General features: G+C 43.0%; 1 protein-coding gene across 4 annotated transcripts in view; it reads left to right on the forward strand.

Moving 5' to 3' along the window:
* The window catches only part of kif26ab (kinesin family member 26Ab), a 175475-nt gene that overhangs the window by 103510 nt on the left and 49000 nt on the right, over positions 1–22965 (forward strand). For 2 of the 4 annotated variants that reach the window (XM_062042121.1, XM_062042122.1), the window contains exon 4: positions 1498–1691. In XM_062042121.1, the coding sequence (XP_061898105.1) occupies positions 1498–1691 (194 nt within the window). Of the gene's footprint in view, positions 1–1497; positions 1692–7904; positions 8031–22965 lie in introns of those variants that run through there. The other 2 variants (XM_062042125.1, XM_062042126.1) reach the window with 2 other exon arrangements.

Below are 22965 nucleotides of genomic sequence, written 5' to 3' on the forward strand. Positions count from 1 at the left end.
CCCTCGGGCCGCACACATCCACTCGAAAAATCTGGCTTTCAACCGCGTAATCTAGGTGTGTTAGTCCGACTTTTCAAAAACAGAACACGATCGGATTAAGGTGTTTCCATGAGTTGTTGGATGCTTACTTAGAGGCGAACTATTTGAGAAATTTAGCGCATGGACATGTTTTGACTGTAATCTGTGTGGTTCAGTCCCTGCTCTTTTGTTCTGCCCAAGGACTCAGAGCTTCTCTTGCACTCATAGAGCAATTGCCACTGATTTGTGTTTTGTATATCAGAGCTCTGACGAAAGAAAAAGAGCAAAACAAATGTCCACTTTGTGTCTCAGTAGGATATGCATACAAAAGCTAACAGCATCAGTACTTGACAGGGCAATAGCTGAGCCTCTTATGTGAATATCAGAATGTAAATATGTCCTCACATCCTGATACATAACATTCACATGTAGGGCTCACTGTATAAATAGTAGCTGTGAGTTTGAGTTGACAAATGGCAGAGGAGTAAGGCCAGAATGTAGAGCACAAGGTTTGAATTGTGTAGATAAGACACATATGCTTCCAAATGTTGCACCCAACTCAAAGGTGTTGCGATAAAATACATAGTGTTCATGTCTTGATATTGTCTGATATTTACTTATTTTAAGTCCAGCTGTTTGTTCATTATTGTTTTTCAGTGCTCTTTGAATGTCCGAAATGTCAATTTTCCTTAAACTAAATTAGTAGCATAAATGCGAGCGTGCATATGTTATAGCGGAAGAAAAACATCCTGAAGTTTTATATTTTTCCAGTATTCTGTGCATAAAGACAACCAAACAACTATCTCTCAATAGTACACTGAGAGTGATATACTGTATATCATCCTGGGAACCAGCGTCCTTTCCAGCGGATATTTGTTTTGGTCTATATCTTTTGTCAGTTAAAAATCTTGGGAAACAATAGCCTTGTACAATGCAGATTTCAGGAGGATACACTAGGAGGGAGGGCTATGGACTGTCCCACATGTATGGCTATAGTGTGAACTTAACATATAATACACTAAGTAGCCCAGATCTCTTTAAGAAATAGTTAATTTAAATTCCTGATTAAAGGTGAGTTTAATTATTCCAATGATAAAGGTACAGAGGGCTAGACTGTGGTGCTATGGTTTGGTCATTTATTTACACCCCCTACTCTAAAACTGTGCAAACTGTTCCTGGTAAGTACATTGCCAGGTGGAGCTATATAGGAGCTTAGTGAAGTTAATTACATGTGCTTTCATTAGAAGTATAATGTAGGTTATCACTTAATTACAGTAGACTACAGGCCAGAGGCACCTCAAGCAATCATTGAATGGTACTATTCTTGCTGTGGAGGCTGTTGACTCCGGCTAAGCAACACTGGCTGCAGCATCTGTCCGTCCATCTGTAGCACAGATCAGCACATGGGGGGAGTAAATGGAGTGGAAAGAAGGAGGTGGTGTAGATTGGGGTCCTTTCTCAATGCCTGTATGCCAACAGGCCCAGAGCTTGATGGGCGAGGCCAACAGAGATGTCACAACCACCGCGGGCCCGCTCACGCGCACAACCACCACCAGCACCACCAAGAGCAGCACCTTGATGCCCTGTCACCTCCGAGGCTCCATGCAATCGGGCCTCCCTGCCCCCATCGCCAAAACGTCGTCCTCATCTACAGCAACCTCCTTCTTTATCAGGTAAGCAGCTCCTCCACATGTTGTCAAATGGCTGCTGATGTCCAAATGTTGACTGATTATATTAAGCTGTTGTTGAAGGAAAATGTAAGATGGGAGAACCCACACATGCATCCAAAGCTCAGGTGTACTGTGTGCGTTCGTGTGTGTGTGAGAGAGGGAGAGCGAGAGAGAGAGAGAGAGAGAGAGAGAGAGAATGAAAAGCACTGCACAGACTCGTCCTTGAAGATCACGGTGTTAACTTTGATGTGGGGTTACCGGTTCCATTCCACTCCATGTTGTTGCCATGGTTGAACGGCGACATTCAGAAGGACACGCTCCATCACCAAATTAAATGAACCTTCAGTGTACAGGCACCAGTGCACATGAATGGATAATATAATTACATAATTTGATATGAGTAGGGACTTAAGTTAGGACTATGTATTGTCCTAAAGTGGCGACTTGTCCAGGGTGTACCCCGCCTTCTGCCCGAATGCAGCTGAGATAGGCTCCAACACCCCCCACGACCCGAAAAAGGGACAAGCGGTAGAAAATGGATGGATGGATTGTCCTAAAGTGCATTGGAACCTCGGTTTTTGTTAGTAATGAATTCCAAAAGCAATTATCCCATAAGAATCTCTTCCAGACACCCCAAAATATTAAGAAAAAACAAGGGACGTCTTGTTAAACATTTATGGCCTATGATTCTGATCCAATTTTTTGGGGCTTCCGATCTGGTACTTTGACATAAGATTATGGAACTGAAGATGTTTTTAACAAGATACTAGAGTGAACATTTGTATAAATCTTATTTCATAAAATTTTGAATTTGTACAGCACAATAAAGTAAATAGTGCATAATAACCAAACGATTGCAAAGAATTGGCTCTCATTTAAATCATTGGGGTTTTGCCCTTCAAAGCCTTCCTGAATGTGTAAACAATAACAAAAACGACTAACAACTATTTTGAGATGATAAAAGATATCAATCTAATCACTGTAGTACCTACCATATACTGCAAGGATTCTTCGAGATTGCCAAGATACATGTGGCGGTGAGGGCGTGGTTAGGGGTGTGGTTGTGGGTGTGGTCATCATGGCATCATCATATAATTTGCATACATTGCTACGATGATATGATTTTTTTTAAAAGGCTCAAAAAATGTATACAAACATTTGAAAACAAATCTATGTTATTATTACATAGTAATAACATATATTTTTATATTGCTGGTATAAAGTTTTGCTATATTTAAACTGTTTTTGGCGATCAAAGTATTTTTTTGGACGGCTGAATTTTCGGTGCATCATTAGTCAATAGTGTGCAAATAATAGGCTGTATATAATGTTATATGTTTGTGTGGTTTTGATTTCATGTTCATTTTACCAAAGATTGCAAACACACCGTCCGTGCCTGAAAGCGGATTGGCGGAGACTGAGGAAGTGTTGTGTGTCTGGGGAAGCACGGAGACAAAAATGTTTGAACGGGAGGTAAAACCTTTTGGAATTGGGATGATTGTTAGCATAAGAAAACATTTAAGTTTAGCAATAAAAGTCAAAAATAACGTCAGACTTTTGAATTATTCTGGAGGCTACCATTTTAATTTGTTTTCATGTAAAAAAAAAACAACGTATTTTCAAGGTGTGGCGGCTATGATTTTCCTGTAAAATATAATATTTTTTTCTTGAAATTTTTGATTGCCTCCGATCGACACTTTTTTGGGAATTTTGCCTATCGTTCACAATCATTATGAAAGACATGACAAGGCATTTTTTTTTATTGCATTCTAAATATTAAATAAGTCCGCTTACAATGGAGCCTGTGAGAACTGCTCTATTCTGCCTAAAAGCCCTTAAAAAAACATCCAAACACTTCCATTAATGTTTTATATACATGCTGAAGGTATGTACTGTAATGTAGTAACGGACAAGTCTGGCTCGGTTGGTAGAGCAACTGTGCCGGCAACCTGATGGTTGCTGGTTCGATCCCCGGCTTCCGCCATCCTAGTCACGTCCGTTGTGTCCTTGAGCAAGACACTTCACCCTTGCTCCTGATGGGTCGTGGTTAGGGCCTTGCATGGCAGCTCCCGCCATCAGTGGCACACAAGCTCGTAATCATGGCGCCGCTGTACATAGTTGGTCTGCTTTACCTCTTATAAATGGACTATTGTTAGTGGTTTTTGGATGTTTTTTTTAATTGGGTTTTATGGTTGGAATAGAGGAGCTCCCATTGGCTCCACTGTGAGCAGACTTTTATTGACGTTTATTTACGAGTTGGAATGCGTTAAAAAAAAAATACCACCGTCATGTCTTTCATAATGATTGTTAAAAGAAAATTCCCCAAAAAACGTCGCTGAGACGACGTGTTCGTTCCAGCTTCTACTTCATTTCATCCCATGATCGGGATCGAGACATCTCTAGACAAAACACATTTTATAGAAAATATTTATAGTTTTACATACAAAATACATATAAATTATAAATAAAATGAATAAATGAAGGAGAAGAAGGGATCTTTGTTTGGGCACTTGATTCCATAAAATTATACACAATGTTACACACAATATTTAGCCGTACAATAACAGACACAGAAACCGGGGCAACATTTGGGTGAAAATGTGGGGCGTTTTATAAACCGAGGCGCGACGAAGTAATTTTCTTGTCTCACGCTATTGTACCTCGGTAGTCACTGTTAGATTCCCTGGCACGCTGGTCAGGTGCATACACTCTCTGTCTCTTCTCTCTGAGGGTGCTGCTCTGATAATGAATGCTGGCAATAGGGAAGCCTGCTAAGGGTGATGCATGGCGACTATTGGAGCTCTGCACCACAGGAGGGAGAGGGAATCAGTGAGGGGACTGTGACAAGTAGCCTGTGGGACATCACAGAGGAGGCTTAGCTTTTTCTCTAGTAGAATTTGTCTTGCCAAATCCTGTACGTTCCAAAAGGATTGGGATTGGATGTTAATTTGAACGGAAATTCCACAATCCCCCCCCGGCCCCCCTTTTTCCGTCATAAGAGGAAGAAAATAGGGTTGATCCCCGATAATGATTTATAAATTGTCCTGTTTTCTTTGGACATGACCTCAAACAGATAACGACCAAGAGCAACGACCAACCACAAGGGAAAAAAAGAGGGTGAGGTTGATCTGTTTTTTTTCCCGCTGCAGCAGGTCCTGGTAGGTTAGATGAGGTGCGGATGGAAGTACAGGGAAAGGTTCCACCTCTCATTTCAGCCCAAAGATAATTCCTTTGCCAGGAATCTGATGTTTTTGTTGGCTCGCAGAAGTGTTACGATGCTTTGAACAACATTCCGCAGACAGAGAGTGTCAGAGATGCATTGTGGTTGATTTGAAGCTTCCTGACGCTCTGCAGCTGTTGCTGGCTACCAAAATATTGTCGTCATCATCAGCTCCTCCTTGTCTTTGTTTCATCGTGATTAAAATTAAACTCCTCCCACCGGAGGTGTAGCACCAAATTCTAGGCTTTCTAAACACAAGATTCTTATCCAACCCTAAACCAAACGTCACCGTCATATACACACACACACACACACACACACACACACACACACACACACATACACACACACACACACACACACACACACACTTGGTACGTTCACATGCACCTAAAAACTAATTCGGTTTGGTTGAAGTAGTTTATAGCAGCAGTTTGATTTATTATATTTTTATCGTTCATCTATCACTATCTAAAATGCTGGTGCTGTGTGTGAATGCATAAATGTGAGCTTTAATAACATTATAACGTTTGTGTTGAGTGAAGTTTTCAAAGCTATGCTTAACGTTATTTAGGTGGAATGAACGATTTTGCATTTTTGTTATGGGGGTGTAGGTAATCCTAGACATTCCTAATCTTATTAAAGCCACCCTTTTATTAAACTTTCACAGCAATATTATTTTTTGTATTAAAATGTATGATGACTTTTTTTTCTTTTTTAATAAGTTACATATTTAAATGGCAGAAAACAAAATATTCAAACTTTACAAAAGCCAAGAGGTCCCCTGTGCTTTGGGCCTCGGAACAAGGCTGAAATATGCAAAGAAATTAGTTTCCTTTAGGTTTCAGACTTGATTGATCTCATTAGTATTCCTTTTTGTTTTGAAAAGATACCCTTTGTGGGATTTGTGGGCAAACCCAGGGAGCCCAGAATGGTGGAGCAGAATCACCAAACAGCAATTGGCTCCTTGGACATTTGTTTGACATTCACCTACAACATTTCACTCGCAGATGAATTTTTAATTAGAATGCAATTAGCAAGAGTTGGGCTGCTGTAGCCCTTACACTGCAGTGAGAAAAGAACAATGGATATTGTTTTTCATTTGACAGTATAACTGCAAGTCAACCTCTAGTGAATAAATGCATTCATGGTTCATTTATGTGTTTTCTAAATTGAAACATATTAGCATTGCACCACCTATTTGCTGCTACTTTTTCTTAAAAAGGTCTTGTAAAGAATGTACTTTTTTTCAAGTTTGACTTTTTCATAGTCATTTTGCAAGGGGGCAAAAAAGCCATGATGACACAGGGTCAGTAGTGACCAATTAGACAGACTCTACAGTTGCATGGAGACAGGAAGAGACAGGGGTCAAACACTGACTGGCTGCTGTGCATATGATTGTGCCTGTGGGGGGGAGGGCTAACGAATTTAGAGCCTTGTGTTCAGCTGACTAGCACGTGAAGCACTGATTGCCTTGTGACGGAGCATATGATTAGTGTATTGACATAGCATGGTGTAATGAAAGCAGGTGGAACTCGCAGCAGGGAGTAAGACTGGAAATAACTGCTGCATCTATTCCCATGTTCCTGTTCCATTAACACCTGCTGATTGTGACGATGTGTTTATTACCATAAAGCTCATGGGATTTCTTAGTTGGGGCGACTACAGGGATGAGGAGACTGCTCAGTTTGCAATATATGCTGCTTAGTCTGATTATTTTTACACAACTTACATGATCGTATGTTTCTGTTAGTGTGCAGGCTCACAATAATCCTGCCCAAGAGAGACAAATTCAGGAAGGTAATAAATAGATCTTGAAGAGGTGGCATGGACAGCTGTTTGCTGGAATGTGACCCTGGAGGAGTATCCGGAGGAAGTGTTTTTTATAGTCCCCGCCCTGCAGCTGCTGCCCAGGTGAGTGTTGTCTGCTAATGACTATGATTGTACCGGAGGAATCTTCCCGTTATTGTGTCAGCAGGGTCATTCCGCCCTCGTTCTCGTGCAGGCACACATGGTTTGGTCCTTTTGTCACTGCGCGTTTTGCCCTTTTGTACTGTGCGTATTTCCAAGTACTAGAACTGCATACAAAAGTCAAAGTACTGTAGAACAGTGGTACCCAACCACCGGGCCGTGGTCCGGTACCGGTCCGCGGACCGATTGGTACCAGGCCGCACAAGAAATAAAAAAAAATAAAAAAATAAGTATTTTTTATTTATAAAATCAACATAAAAAACACAATATATACATTATATATCAATATAGATCAATACAGTCTGCAGGGATACAGTCCGTAAGCACACATGATTGTATTTCTTTATGAAAAAAAAAATAGTCACCCCCCCCCCCCCCCCCCCCCCCTCCTGATAAGCAGTCGCCATTGATATTTTATTTATATCTTTATTAATTGGGACCAAGCACATTAATGAACATTTAGAATGTAAATGAAAATGTGCCAGAGTGTAGCCAAAGGCTGATTACCATCTCATTGCAAAGAAACAGTATTTCTTTTGTGTACATATTTTGGCTATATTTATCTGCCACATGTGGAAGGCCGGTCTGTGAAAATAATGCCTACATTAAACTGGCCCTACCCTAGTGTACAAAGCAGAGTCCATAAGGATGGAAGATTTTGGTGTGGAAAACCTAAGAACACTGACATATGAGGTCAGCCAACAGTCGCGTCAACAATTTCTGCAGACAAACTCCCAAATTAGAGAATATATAGAATGTCTAGTCAGAGTTTGTAAAAGGAGAACAGCTACTTATTTTCTCACGTTTTCATCTCCTGTGGATATTCCAATACATTTGTCCATAGTATAGTTTAGTGAAAATGGGCGGCTACCACGCTTCATTAACATATTTCATGGTGAAGAGAGGCCGATTAAAGGAAGGCTGATGAATGAGGACATTGCTGTTTGGTTGGCTGCAGCGTGAGTGACAGCAGCGATCATGGCTTCTCAATAGGCGGGGCAGATTCTGTGCAGCTCAAAGGTTCACTGAGTGTAGAGCTGACCGGACCGATGTTCTTGTTGTAAGTGATTGCTTTCGGAAAGCGAGCCCATGCTCAATTCTAACAGCATCAGATGTGAGGTGGAATATTAGATCAGCACTATGCGAGTCACGTAAGTTGTCCGACACAGACAGGATTTCTTGGATGTGTTGTGCCTCTGTTATGTTGTGACCTAATGCCTCTTTAGTTTTTTGCTGCTGGCTGATCTACAATGTTTTCTTACTCTTTCTATTTTTTGTCCCATTTCTATATTTCATTTTGTGCAGTTTTGTATAGCCGAGGCTAGACTTTCTGCTCCCCGGAGGTGAGAGGGTAATGGTTGTGTTGTCAAGCCTGCATGAGATGGATTCCTCCAGTGGGGCCAGCGTGTGAGCAGAATGTATAGCACAGCAGAAAAAAGGTGCCTGCTGAAATGCTGGCTCTCTTTTGAGGTGCTGCTGTACAGTTGCCACAGCTACCTCCAAACTGCCTGACACATGAGAAATGATTCATCACAAACTGTTGAATCCGAGCAACACCGCTGCAGCAAACAGCGCAATCAGAACTATCGAGTGGGTGGAATTTGAGATGGTTTACATACAGTCTCTGCTGTATTTACCTTTATTTACAATGGGGTTCACTTCTTTACTGGTATTTAACCTTGTGGGATTAATGGCTGCTAACTGTGCGGCTGCAAACACAAATTGCAGGACCAGCTGAGGCCATGGGGAGGGGCTGCTTGCTTGAAGACAAGCCCAGGTGTGATTCCATCCAAACCTTGTGGAGCGCCGTCAAGGCTAAAGTGTTGATAGAGATCCAGCCTGGCCTTGTGGCGTCAAGGACAATCCCTCCCACAAACATCATTGCACTCTCAGTCACTAACAGCCCTCCATGTTTCTCACCTATTTGAGTATAGCCTGTTCATTTCACGAGGATTTAGAGCGTACTCACATATTGCCATTTTTACTTGGACACACTTCTCGCCCCGTCTTGGCACCCGCAGGCCTACAGTACACTTACACTGAACATTTGGACCTTGAGCCATTTGTTTTTCCCATTGTATTATTGCAACTTCCTTGACGTTGTGGATTTTGTCCAGTCTTTTCCGAGCTGTTCTGTTTTTTTGCAAGATAGAAACTGTCAGGTAGTACAAACCCCGTTTCCATATGAGTTGGGAAATTGTGTTAGATGTAAATATAAACGGAATACAATGATTTGCAAATCATTTTCAACCCATATTCAGTTGAATATGCTACAAAGACAACATATTTGATGTTCAAACTGAAACTTTTTTTTTTGCAAATAATCATTAACTTTAGAATTTGATGCCAGCAACACGTGACAAAGAAGTTGGGAAAAGTGACAATAAATACTGATAAAGTTGAGGAATGCTCATCAAACACTTATTTGGAACATCCCACAGGTGAACAGGCAAATTGGGAACAGGTGGGTGCCATGATTGGGTATAAAAGTAGATTCCATGAAATGCTCAGTCATTCACAAACAAGGATGGGGCGAGGGTCACCACTTTGTCAACAAATGCGTGAGCAAATTGTTGAACAGTTTAAGAAAAACCTTTCTCAACCAGCTATTGCAAGGAATTTAGGGATTTCACCATCTACGCTCCGTAATATCATCAAAGGGTTCAGAGAATCTGGAGAAATCACTGCAAGTAAGCAGCTAAGCCCGTGACCTTCGATCCCTCAGGCTGTACTGCATCAACAAGCGACATCAGTGTGTAAAGGATATCACCACATGGGCTCAGGAACACTTCAGAAACCCACTGTCAGTAACTACAGTTGGTCGCTACATCTGTAAGTGCAAGTTAAAACTCTCCTATGCAAGGCGAAAACCGTTTCTCAACAACACCCAGAAACGCTGTCGGCTTCGCTGGGCCTGAGCTCATCTAAGATGGACTGATACAAAGTGGAAAAGTGTTCTGTGGTCTGACGAGTCCACATTTCAAATCGTTTTTGGAAACTGTGGACGTCGTGTCCTCCGGACCAAAGAGGAAAAGAACCATCCGGATTGTTATAGGCGCAAAGTTGAAAAGCCAGCATCTGTGATGGTATGGGGGTGTATTAGTGCCCAAGACATGGGTAACTTACACATCTGTGAAGGCGCCATTAATGCTGGAAGGTACATACAGGTTTTGGAGCAACATATGTTGCCATCCAAGCAACGTTACCATGGACGCCCCTGCTTATTTCAGCAAGACAATGCCAAGCCGCGTGTTACATCAACGTGGCTTCATAGTAAAAGAGTGCGGGTACTAGACTGGCCTGCTTGTAGTCCAGACCTGTCTCCCATTGAAAATGTGTGGCGCGTTATGAAGCCTAAAATACCACAACGGAGACCCCCGGACTGTTGAACAACTTAAGCTGTACATCAAGCAAGAATGGGAAAGAATTCCACCTGAGAAGCTTAAAAAATGTGTCTCCTCAGTTCCCAAACGTTTACTGAGTGTTCTTAAAAGGAAAGGCCATGTAACACAGTGGTGAACATGCCCTTTCCCAACTACTTTGGCACGTGTTGCAGCCATGAAATTGTAAGTTAATTATTATTTGCAAAAAAAAATAAAGTTTATGAGTTTGAACATCAAATATCTTGTCTTTGTAGTGCATTCAATTGAATATGGGTTGAAAAGGATTTGCAAATCATTGTACTCTGTTTATATTTACATCTAACACAATTTCCCAACTCATATGGAAACGGGGTTTGTACTTGCAAGAGGAGATATTACATTAATTAAGTGGCATGTCTTTATTACACAAACAAATGTACTCGCATGTGAGCAAGGGTGTCAAGGAGTAAAACATTTTCTATTATGAAATATAGCATTATTTACAACACTAGAAGTCCAGGGGTTTTCTTAGGCCCTGTCTATATTAAGCCGGATAACTCCTTAAACTAATAACTATTTAGCCTAAACCCCGTGTCAGCCACACTAACCCATCGTTTAAGGTTCCCCTCCTTGGATATTTTTTTACACGGGTAAGTGTGCCGTCTTTTTCTTGAATTTCTGGCTCTTAGGTCTGTATAGACTCATTGATCGTTTATGAACGGAATTCGGAGAGGAAGTGACGTCAGAAAGAACGCGCCACAGCCAGCTTCATAACAACCGGTTTCGACTCAGAGGTAACCACTAGAAAGATGGTCGGCGAATCATCCAGGCATGTCCGTGTAAAATTTTCTTGTAAAATATAAATCTTTTTCTGAAAATATTCCTACAGTAACAATTTTTATAAAAGACAACTTTTTTTTACACATTTCTAACTTTTTTATGAACATAAAAAGTTCCCCCCCCCCCCCCCCCCACAATATTTTCTCACAATAATTTGGTAAAATGGCAAAGATGTTCTTGTAAAATTTTAACTTTTGTCTCAAAATATTCCTGCAGTGGATAATTATTGTACAATGACAACAAACTTTAATCCCCCCCAAAATTAGGATTTTTTTCAAATTATATTTGACTCTATTAATGTAAAAGGGCATACCTTTTTCTTAAAAAAAAATTTCTCACAATTTTTTTTCAAATAACTTTTTTCTCGCAATATTGTGTTTAAAAAAGGCTTCCACAATGTATTTGACCTTAATCCTGAAAAATGTCATCATTTCTTGTAAAATGTCAACTTTTTTTCTCAAAATATTGCGACATAAATCATGTACAATTACATTTTTTCCACAGCATTACTAACTTTTTTCTTATAAAAAATACTTTTTTTCAGAATATATTTTACTTTAAACTTGTAAAATTACATAATTTTGTTTTTGAAAATAATTACCAAAAATTTCAAAATATTTCTAAAAAATCTTTTGTGACATTTTTTCTCACATTTTTCTAACTTTCACCCCCCAAAAAAATGTGTCTTCCACAGAGACACCATAACAAACTAAGGTGACAAATGAGATGGCAGCAGAAGCAAAACAATAGTTACCAGCTCGGCGGTTAACACCTGAGTTAATCCAGCCATCTGGCTGCCTTTTGGGAGTTGTAGGTAGAAAACCAATTGGCTGTCCTTAAGGAGTTTTAGTGTTAAAAGCAAATTACAATGAATCATTGCACTTGAATTTGCCACAAATGCTCTGGCCCACCTCTTCCAATCATGCCAAAGGACAGCGACTACACTGAACTTGAGTGCGCATCTGAGCATGGTAAGAATTACCTAGTGTGCTTACACCCATGCATTATTGTGAATGTGTGTTTTCTCTCTGTGATAACATGGTGTGATATCATCTTGCCCATGCCCATGCAGGCTGATGCACACTGTTGTGACGGGTAGCAAGGTATCAATTGCTCCTGTCATCACCATTGCCCATAGTGCGTGAGCCAAAACCTGGTGCGATCTCTTTATCTTTTGCTTGTTCCCCCATATAAACGCCTGAGTCAGTAACTCTGTCTGGCCCACTCACATAGCCTGGAGCAGGGCGGGTGTCTAACAAACAAAAGAGCCGAAATGCTGACGCAAGGCTAAGCGCTCACCCCGGGTCCATGCGCAGTAAGCCCTGCGGGGAGAAGGAGAAATGCGGCATTGCGCTCCTGACAAGATTCTTTTTGTACGTGGAGTCATAGAAGGACTTCTGTGCAAGCTTGGCACCTAACACAAGCCTTCCATTGTTTCATATTAATGGAGGTAATTTAAAAAAGGCAAAATGTGTGTGGCTACTTAATGTGGGAAGAAAAGATCAACACGTTGGCATCAATTTATTTCGAGTCCACATTGAATGTTCCCAACTCAACTGGAAAGAGAATCTGATGCCCTGGGCCAGCAACCTTTACCACTCAAAGAGCCATTTTGGCAGGTTTCACAAATTAAAGAAAATAATGGGAGCCCCAACAAAAAAATTTAAATTTAAAATGAAAAACACCGCATACAAAGCTTAAATGCTTTGTGCTATGTTAACCAGGGGTCTCAGACACACGCACTGGCACACACTATAATGTGGAAATTTGATGTTAGTGCGGCCCGCGAGTTTTGAATGATTGGCGCTGGATAGCGTCATACTTGCCAACCCTCTCATTTTTCCCGGGAGACTACCGGATATCAGGGCGTGATGGCACTGCTTTTGGTGCCCTCTTCAGTCTGCCCAAACAGTGTACCTGCTCGACCACATGTACAATGCAGTTTTGGCTTGCTCACGTAAGTGACAGCAAGGCGTACTAGCTCAGCAGCCACACAGCTTACACCAGGGGTCGGCAACCCAAAATGTTGAAAGAGCCATATTGGACCAAAAATACACAAACAAATCTGTCTGGAGCCGCAAAAAATTAAAAGCCATATTACATGTGTCATGAGATATACATTTAATTAAGAGGACTTAAAGGAAACTAAATGAGCTCAAATATAGCTACAAATGAGGCATAATGATGCAATATGTACATATAGCTAGCCTAAATAGCATGTTAGCATCGATTAGCTTGCAGTCATGCAGTGACCAAGTATGTCTGATTAGCACTCCACACAAGTCAATAACATCAACAAAACTCACCTTTGTGCACTCACGCACAACGTTAAAAGTGTGGTGGACAAAATGAGACAGAAAAAGAAGTGGCATAAAACACGTCCTAGAAAGTCGGAGAAAGTTATACATGTAAACAAACTATACGGTGAGTTCAAGGACCGCCAAAATTAGTAGGACAAAACGGCGCTCGCCAAATACTCGAATCAGTGAAGCATGTTTAATAGAAACAGTGTGCTTTAAAACAATTAGGGAGGTTTGTGTCATGTTTTTCCTCCTACACAAACCATACTAAAACAAAAAAATAGATTTTTTTTCCCCCTCATCTTTTTCCATTCTTCATACATTTTTGAAAAACCTCCAGAGAGCCACTAGGGCGGCGCTAAAGAGCCGCATGCGGCTCTCGAGCCGCGGGTTGCCGACCCCTGGCTTACACTGATGGTACCAATACCCAGAATCCCATGCAACCCTAACTCTTCCGCGCAACCAACGCACGGAGAGGGGGAGGGGGGGGGGGGGGGGGGAGGGGGGTTGATGTGTGGGGGGATTTGGTGGTAGCGGGGGTGTATATTGTAGACCGGAAGAGTTAGGGCTGCATGGGATTCTGGGTATTGGGTGTGTTGTGTTTATGTTGTGTTACGGTGGGATGTTCTCCAGAAATGTGTTTTTCATTCTTTTTTGGTGTGGGTTCACAGTGTGGCGCATATTTGTAATGTAACAATGTTAAAGTTGTTTGATACGGCTACCGTCAGTGTAAGCTGTGTGGCTGATGAGTAAGTATGCTTTGCTGTCTCCTATGTGTGCAAGTAAAAGCTACATACAACATGTGGCCGGACTGGCACACTGTTTGTAAATGCTATAGAGGACAATTATTGCAGTGCAATTAGGGCACTTCCTTTATATAGTAATTAGAGTGTAAATATGATTATATTTCCCCTGGGATATGAGAGGCACTGAGATCCACAAGTCTCCTGGGAAAATCGGGGGGTCGGCAAGTATGTAGCTGAGCCGCATCAGAGTGGTCAAAGAGCCGCATGCGGCTCCGGAGCCGCGGGTTGCCGACCCCCCCTGGGGATCAATGGTTAGGATGTAATGTTGCCACCAAGCAAAACAGTTATTTTCAATAGGCATGGCATAGTTTGAAACTGAAACTCTTGATCCGGTTTGAATTTTTGTAATCAGTTGTAGTAATAATATTAATGGATTCGATTTACATGGCGCCATTTTCCAGAGACCCAAAGCACTTAACACTGAAACCCATTATTAATTCAGCCCACAGTCACACATTGGTTGTTGCGTTTGAAGCCACAGCGGCCCTGGGATAGACTGGCGTGGGGGTGAAGTGCCTTGTCCAGGGACACAACAGCAGTGACTGGAGTAAGGGAAGTGGGGTTCGAACCTCCAACTAGCTGGTTTCTGGACAACCTTCTCTACCACCAAGCCACTCCTGCCCCACCTACGTGAAATAGCAGAAGCAATGCAACGACAGAAGAACATGCAGCATTTTAAGTTATTTGCCCTAAATAATTATTGGGTCTAACATAATGGGCTACTATCCAAACCTCTCAAGTGTTGGTCAGTGACAAGTGTCATGCAAATGCCATTATCATACTGTGTATCAGGTATTGCACGAGAAGGTTAAGGGGAATATGCATACAAGGGATTTTATGACCTATTGTGTGCATGTGCAAAACGGAACCCTTTACCCTCTGATCCCAGGAGCGCTCTCTGTCTTTTATGTGGTACAAACGACAGAAAACAACTTTTCATGCATCACCCCTCGGCATTGTGGCCGTCTGTTCTTTATGAAAAACTAATAGCTGCCTAATCAGAGCTTGTAGATGGATTTTCCCAAATGTTTCTCCCAGAAAAACACATCACATTATTTTCATCAATGGAAAGGACCGAGCTTAGATTACCACTGACCATTGTCAAGGAATGCTGCTCAACGCTTCGCTCATCACCCGCAGCTCCCAATGGAAACATTTTAACATTTGGATCAGTAAGCAGGAAATAATGGTATAAATAGGATAAATACAACCTGGTTTAAACTTTGGATTGGCACAAATAAAAAAGTTGAACTACCATCAAATGCTTTAAAAAAAAAAATTACAAATGGGCCTTGCTGACAGTTATTTGCTTCATTCTGTCATTTGCTCAACAATGATGGCAGGAACGTAAACATAATTCTGATTCTGATAACAGAGAAGCTTATTAGTTATGATATGACAGTCCCTTGCCTGAATTTGTGGCAACTTATTCAAGAAATATTGGAGAACAAATTCAGTGTTAATGTTATACTTGTTCCATACCACACAAACTTCAAAGTAGATTGTCACATAGTGTTGGTGACGAACCCCAAGATGCAGAGAAGGCAGGCTTGGTGCGGGAAAACATAATTTAATGTCCAAAAATAAAGGTAAAAACACAAACCAGAAACCAGGAACAGGCAAACTGGAGACAGGGAACAGGAACCAGCAAACAGGAAAACAAGAAACTAGGAGCCAGGAGACAGCAAACTGTAAATAGCAATTGGGAACTAGCAAATAGGAACAGCTTACCGCAAACAAAGACATCGACAAGTATTAGCGACATCGACAGGTAGTGATGACAATCACATCGACAATCACATCGACAAGGACAGGTAGACAATACTCCAGCACAGACTGGATGGCAAGGCAGGTTTAAATAGTAGCTGGCTGATTGACACCAGGTGTGGCCAGGTGCCAATCAGCCGCAGCTGAGGGGAAGCAGCACTCAGGGAGAAAAGCAGGAAACAACCAAAATAAGAGCGCTGACAGGAAACAAAGACAAACAGAGGAAAAACTAAAACATAACCAAACTGTCAGGGACAAGCCCTACAGTAGCCCCCCTTCCCATAACGGATACCAGACGTTCTAGAAACCCCCCGCCCCCCTAAAAAAACAGTCCAAAGTCACGGGAGGGTGGAGGGAGGACGAGGTGGTGGGCCGCCAGGCCAAGTGTCCCCGCAACCAGCGGGGAAGAGTCAGGTGGCGACGGCAAGTTGAACGCCGCTGCAATTGGCGAGGCGGTCGCCCATGAAACGACCACATTCGTGGCCGACAAGAGGTTGGTGGCGCCCTCTGCTGGCCCACCGGAGAGGATGGTGGCGCCCTCTGCTGCTGGCCCACCGGAGAGGATGGTGGCGCCCTCTGCTGCTGGCCCACCGGAGAGGATGGTGGCGCCCTCTGCTGCTGGCCCACCGGAGTGGATGTTGGCGCGCTCTGCTCCTGGCCCACCGGAGTGGATGGTGGCGCCCTCTGCTGCTGGCCCACCGGAGATGATGGTGGCGCCCTCTGCTGCTGGCCCACCGGAGATGATGGTGGTGCCCTCTGCTGCTGGCCCACCGGAGATGATGGTGGCGCCCTCTGCTGGCCCACGGGAGATGATTGTGGCGCCCTCTGCTGGCCCACCGGAGATGATGGTGGCGTCTGCCGGCCCACCGGAGATGGTGGCGGCGTCTGTTGCAGACCCACCGGAGGTGATGGTGGCGTCTGCCGGCCCACCGGAGATGATGGCGCCGTCTGTTCCAGACCCACCGGAGCGCATGTTGGCGTCTACTGGCCCACCGGACTGCATGGTGGCGGCGTCTGCTGGCCCTCCGGAGAGGGTGGTGGCGGCATCTGCTGGCCCACCAGAGTGCATGGTGGCGTCTGCTGGCCCATCGGAGTGCATGGTGGCGTCTGCTGGCCCATCCGAGTGCATGGTGGCGTCTGCTGGCCCATCGGAGTGCATGGTGGCGTCTGCTGGCCCACTGGAGTGCATGGTGGCGTCTGCTGGCCCACCGGAGTGCATGGTGGCGTCTGCTGGCCCACCAAAGAGGATGGCGCCGTCTGTTGCAGACCCACTGGGGTGAGAAGTAGCTGTGCCTCCCCAGCTGCACAGCTACTCATAGCCCCCCCCTCAAGGGACGGATCCCAGACGTCACCAGATAGGCCCACAGACGACAGGGGTGGGTGGGAGAGGGCTTGGAATGAGGCCGAACTCTTCTTCAATTTAGCCATTAGTGCTACAATCCCATCAAGCCTCTCCGCCATCGAAATCTCTGCAGGGTTCGAATTAGGCTGGGGTATTCTGTCACGTAGTGTTGGTGACGAACCCCAAGATGCAGAGAAGGCAGGCTTGGTGCGGGAAAACATAATTTAATGTCCAAAAATAAAGGTAAAAACAAACCAGAAACCAGGAACAGGCAAACTGGAGACAGGGAACAGGAACCATCAAACAGGAAAACAAGAAACTAGGAGCTAGGAGACAGCAAACTGTAAATAGCAAATGGGAACTAGCAAATAGGAACAGCTTACCGCAAACAAAGACATCGACAAGTATTAGTGACATCGACAGGTAGTGATGACAATCACATCAACAATCACATCGACAAAGACAGGTAGACAATACTCCAGCACAGACTGGATGGCAAGACAGGTTTAAATAGTAGCTGGCTGATTGACACCAGGTGTGGCCAGGTGCCAATCAGCCGCAGCTGAGGGGAAGCAGCACTCAGGGAGAAAAGCAGGAAACAACCAAAATAAGAGTGCTGACAGGAAACAAAGACAAACAGAGGAAAAACTAAAACATAACCAAACTGTCAGGGACAAACCTGACATAGAAATTAGATAAAAAATACATACTTGAAGTTCATTGTCAAATTACTGTACTGTTTTATTAATTATAATGCATAATAGTAATAATTATTTATAATCATAGAAAGAAACACCACTAAAGGCTTCCCTAACGTCTGCAGTCTGTTTGGTCGTCCACAAGTTGCAGACATTATCTGTGTATGTTTTATGCATGAAAAGTGTTTGATTATCTTTCAATTTCATTTATCTTGCAACACATTTACCCCCTGCGTGTTAAGAGAATTTGTGAACTGTTGAGAGCAATTTATAGCAGTAATTTTTGTTAGTAAATGAGTGACTACAAGAAATCATCCTCACACTTCAACTTCTCTATGTAAATGGTGCGTCTATGCTAGGTTGTCATTGCAAATGAGAACATGTTCTTAATTGTCTTACCCTAGATAAATAAAGGTTAAATAAATGAATAAATACAAATAAACTAGGAAGTGAGGATGCCGAGAAGGGAAGACAGAAAACGCAAGTAGGTCTGCGCTATGCTGGAGGATGACATTTGTGCTGTTTGACCAATAAATAGTTGATATATTGGTACAAATGATGCTAATTGGCCAAAAGTTGCGAGCGCTGGACATAGTTGTGAGGCCGCGTATAATTCGTGGAGATTGGTTAAAATATGTCGATTGTCGCTATCGCTGCATTATGACTTCCTGGATGGTCTGATACAATAATGATGTCATTAAGGGTTCATCAGGAATCAAACCAAACTTCCTCACTCATTCTTCATTATTGAATACTTCGAAGGACTTTGACTTTTTACAGAGGACTGGACTTTTTTTTTTTTTGCTGTTTCTTGCAAACGCCCCTCACTTTTTGTCTCACCCTCTGGACCGCCTACTAATTAATCACCCACAAATGTTCTTACTGTAGCAGCCACTTTGTTGTGATAGCCTTTATGTGGACATGTTCAAATAAATAGTCACTGGCTGTCTTTCCTTGGCTGCAAGTGAATAATGAAAAAGCAAAGTGGGGCAGAAGCTGTCACTCCTATAAACATCATGTCCCACTCAGACAGAGAGTGTTATTCCAGGATTTATGTGAATACGGTGGCTGTTCACGTCAAAAATATTATTAGTTTGTGTATTTTACATTCTCAGGACCGGAAATGTCAATCAAACATTGCAGAGGTGAGCAGAGCAGCACTTCCTGAGGTTTTCAAGGGAAGGTGTGGGTGGGAATGGCGGTTGAATTTGAGTTCAACATGTGCACTCGGAGTGTATGAAGTCATTCCAGATGATTCCCCGATGCCGCGGAGATCGGCACAGGCAAAATAGATGGTTCAGAAGCAGGGTGTAAATACACAGGAAAGAGATGAAAGCATCTGTTAATCTTTGTCAGCGGTGCCAGGGCATCTGTAGGTGAGGATAAGCTACAGCCTGCAAAACCTAAGCAGAATATATCTTCATTAACTTCTGGTTAGATCAGTTTGATGTAATAGGGGAACATTTTCACAGCTAGCATCCTGAGCTACATATGACTTGGAGTCCCTTGTAAACAAAAAGTACATATTTTACTTTGAGGACCTTTGACTCTCATGACATGCATTTGCATTTGTTTCCTCTGGTTCTTTAACTGGTCCCGTTAGCTCATCGACTGTCAGTTGAGTCTGACAGAGTTGTGTGTCCTCTTTTTCGTCCACCCCTCCATGACCTAATGTTTAGCCTATTTAAGGCCACACTAGTGAAAACAACCCAAAGAACTGTAAACGGAACTATAACCCTTGACTTTTGCACCTCATTTACTCGTCTTAAGCCCTCATTAAGATGCTGGTCTGCTCTTTGTGGGAGGCTTTACGAGCAAAGCAGGAAGCAACTCTAAACGCCTGAAAGTTTCAGGCAGGAGTGTCACACATCCATGTGATGCATTTAAGTACTACTAAAATCATTCCCAATCGGAAAAAAACATCCTCCTTTAGCACACTTTGGGAAATTGAGCTTTTAAACACACTTGTGATTGTTAGCAGGACAGCAGAAACGCATCTTCTGGACATGTTAGCACAAGCCTGTGTTAAACCTACTGTATATCACTTAGCCTATTTGAATCTGACATTAGAGCCAAAAAGGTTTTCTTGAATATTGATGAGTTTTGCACCAACTGTTCAATTTATTCTTGGCCAACAAGGGAATCCCAGGTTTGAAAGATTCCAAGGTGGCTGCGTTAAAGCGCCAATGATCATTTCTTCCTCTTCTCAGGCATACAATTGTCTAGTGTCGCACTGACAGAGTTTCACTGGCACTGAGCCAATCCATGAAGGACTCAGCTGCTCCTTCTCACTGCTTCTTACTATAAATGGTACTGTCTTTGAACTGTGTCTCATTTTCTATCACGATGGACTCTGATTTATTCATCATTTTCTTTTCACGCATACTGCATTTCTTTCTGAACTATTTTTGTATCTTTTTTGTATTCTTGTACCAAAGTTTCTTGCATGAGGGGAGTTACTTTAGAATGATAAAAGAAGGCACTCCCTAATTGGCCTTGGATTGATGCAGAAGAGGACTGGTGTTCAGCCTCGGTTGTCATCATTTAACACACAAATGAATCCCCATTTGGTATTTGGTGTCCAAGGCCAGACTGTGCAGACACTGACAAAAGGCTTGTTGAATACTTAGTGCGAAGAGAGCACTTTCCTAAAAGGCCTTGGTCTAATACGTGCTGGGCATGGTATTCCGCAGCGAACTGGGCATCGCATCTTTAGTTGTCTGCTTTAGTTGGGATCCGTTTATTTATTTTGAAAATTTTCAGACAGCCTATAAATCTTAGCCTTCAGAAATTGACACAGGAGAGCTGTCAGTCTGCTTTTAAAACAGCCGAGCTGAAGAAAAAAAAGCTGGCAGTTAGTTGAATGCTCCAGAGCTTGGGTTTGATTAGATTCACTGGGGATCAGATTAAAATGTTATTTTTGCCTTTTTCATTTTTACATATATCTTAATGCTGACTGACATTGAAATCATATTTTTCAGAATTCATAGTAGGAAAGCATGCAAGGCAAACAACAGTAATGATTGATAATAATAATAATGGATTACATTTACAGGGCAGCACGGTGGAGGAGGGGTTTGTGCATCTGCTTCACAATACGAAGGTTATGGGTTCCATCCTGCCTTCGGGATCTTTCTGTGTGAAGTTTGCATGTTCTCCCCGTGACTGCGTGGGTTTCCTCTGGGTACTCCGGCTTCCTCCCACCTCCAAAGACATGCACCTGGGGATAGGTTGATTGGCAACACTAAATTGGCCCTAGTGTGTGAATGTGAGTGTGAATGTTGTCTGTCTATCTGTGTTGGCCCTGCAATGAGGTGGCGACTTGTCCAAGGTGTACCCCGCCTTCCGCCCGATTGTAGCTGAGATAGGCTCCAGCACCCCCCGCGACCCTGAAAGGGACAAGCGGTAGAAAATGGATGGATGTATGGATTACATTTACATAGCGCTTTTCTAGACTCTCAAAGCGCTTCATAGAGAACTGAAAATTCTTCATTCATTCACTCCACATTCACACATTGATGGTGGTACGCTACATTTGTAGCCACAGTTGCCCTGAGGTAAAATGACAGAAGCGTGGCTGCGCCTACCGCCCATCTGACCACCACCAAACATTCATTCACATTCATACACCAGTGGGTGAAGTGTCTTGCCCAAGGACACAACGGCCGTGACCAGGATGACAGAAGCTGGAATCGAGCCACGGACCCTTAAACTGGCACGGCCGCTCTACCATATGAGCCACGTCTCCACAATTCTTGCCACTCTGTTGACATTGGTTGTTTGGAGTGATTGAAGAAAAGTAAGAGGTTATTAAAAAGATAACCGTTCATACTGGTGATCTCGTAATTGCAGGGGAGTCCTCATAAGGAAGATTATTATCAGACTTAGGCTCGCCACACATCACCCAGCGGCTTTGTCGTCTTCTGTCTTATGTCCGTTATCTTCTGTGTGCCTCATTATGTTTTTTTTAGCCATATTGTCGTCGTTATTTATCAGTCTGGTCGATGTGGCACATCAGGTAAAGCTTTACTGTGTGAATGATAGCATGAAAGGATGTGTACTCACTATATGTTGTCGCCTAATCACCACTGAAATGTATAGCAGCAGTCAATCTTAGATTATGAATGATAGGCCAGCACATGGATGCAAAAAGTGTTGTAGTGGATGTTAACACTTATCCAATGCCAGATTTCACTTTTTCCTCCCCACACCTTTGGGCCAAAAGGCTGTTTGATTATGTCAAGGGCAGCCCATCAATAAGACAGTGTGTAGTGATTTTAGCTCAGGGGAGCTTTCTTATTGATTCTCCAAAACACAGCACCTCACCTGAAAGAACAGCACACATCCTCCTCAATCAATCCTCACCATCTGCTGATATGGCACTTTGGCAGCCACCCCTGCTAACAACCTGGCTTTGTGAGGCTGTCGAACATTCCTTTAATGAATCCGAGACACATTCGGAATCTCTCCAAAAGAAAGTAAGCCTGAATCATTGTGCTCTCGTCATTACCGTGGCACTGTGGCGATGTTGGCTTCCGTCTCCATTCATGAAGAGCCATGCTGCACAGCTAATCAGCAGCGCTGTGAGTGTGTGTGTGTGTGTTGTGCACCGTCTGATATCACACCCACTGATCTGATCCCGGCATGCGCTGTCTTATCTTGTCCGCAGAGGAACAAAAAAAGGGAAAAATCACAAAAAAGGAAATGTCTGGGATGGTAAATGTGGCCCACATGGTAATTAGCCACACCTAAAGATCTGTACGGCTGGCGTTGGGAACAGAGACAAATTTGCACAAACAAGGTAATGGGCGCAGCCACTAATGATTCTCTGGGGCTGAGGAATTTCTCTTGTTAATTCGACAATGGCTGCCATTACTGACAGCGGGCCAAAGTGAGGCTTTGAGGAGGGTGTGGGGGAAGTCCAAAGCACTACCTCTCCACTGTCTCTGCTCCCTACTGTGACTCCTTCCA

The sequence above is a fragment of the Entelurus aequoreus genome, linkage group LG03 (genome assembly GCF_033978785.1).
Source record: "Entelurus aequoreus isolate RoL-2023_Sb linkage group LG03, RoL_Eaeq_v1.1, whole genome shotgun sequence".
In the NCBI taxonomy this organism is placed as follows: domain Eukaryota; kingdom Metazoa; phylum Chordata; class Actinopteri; order Syngnathiformes; family Syngnathidae; genus Entelurus; species Entelurus aequoreus.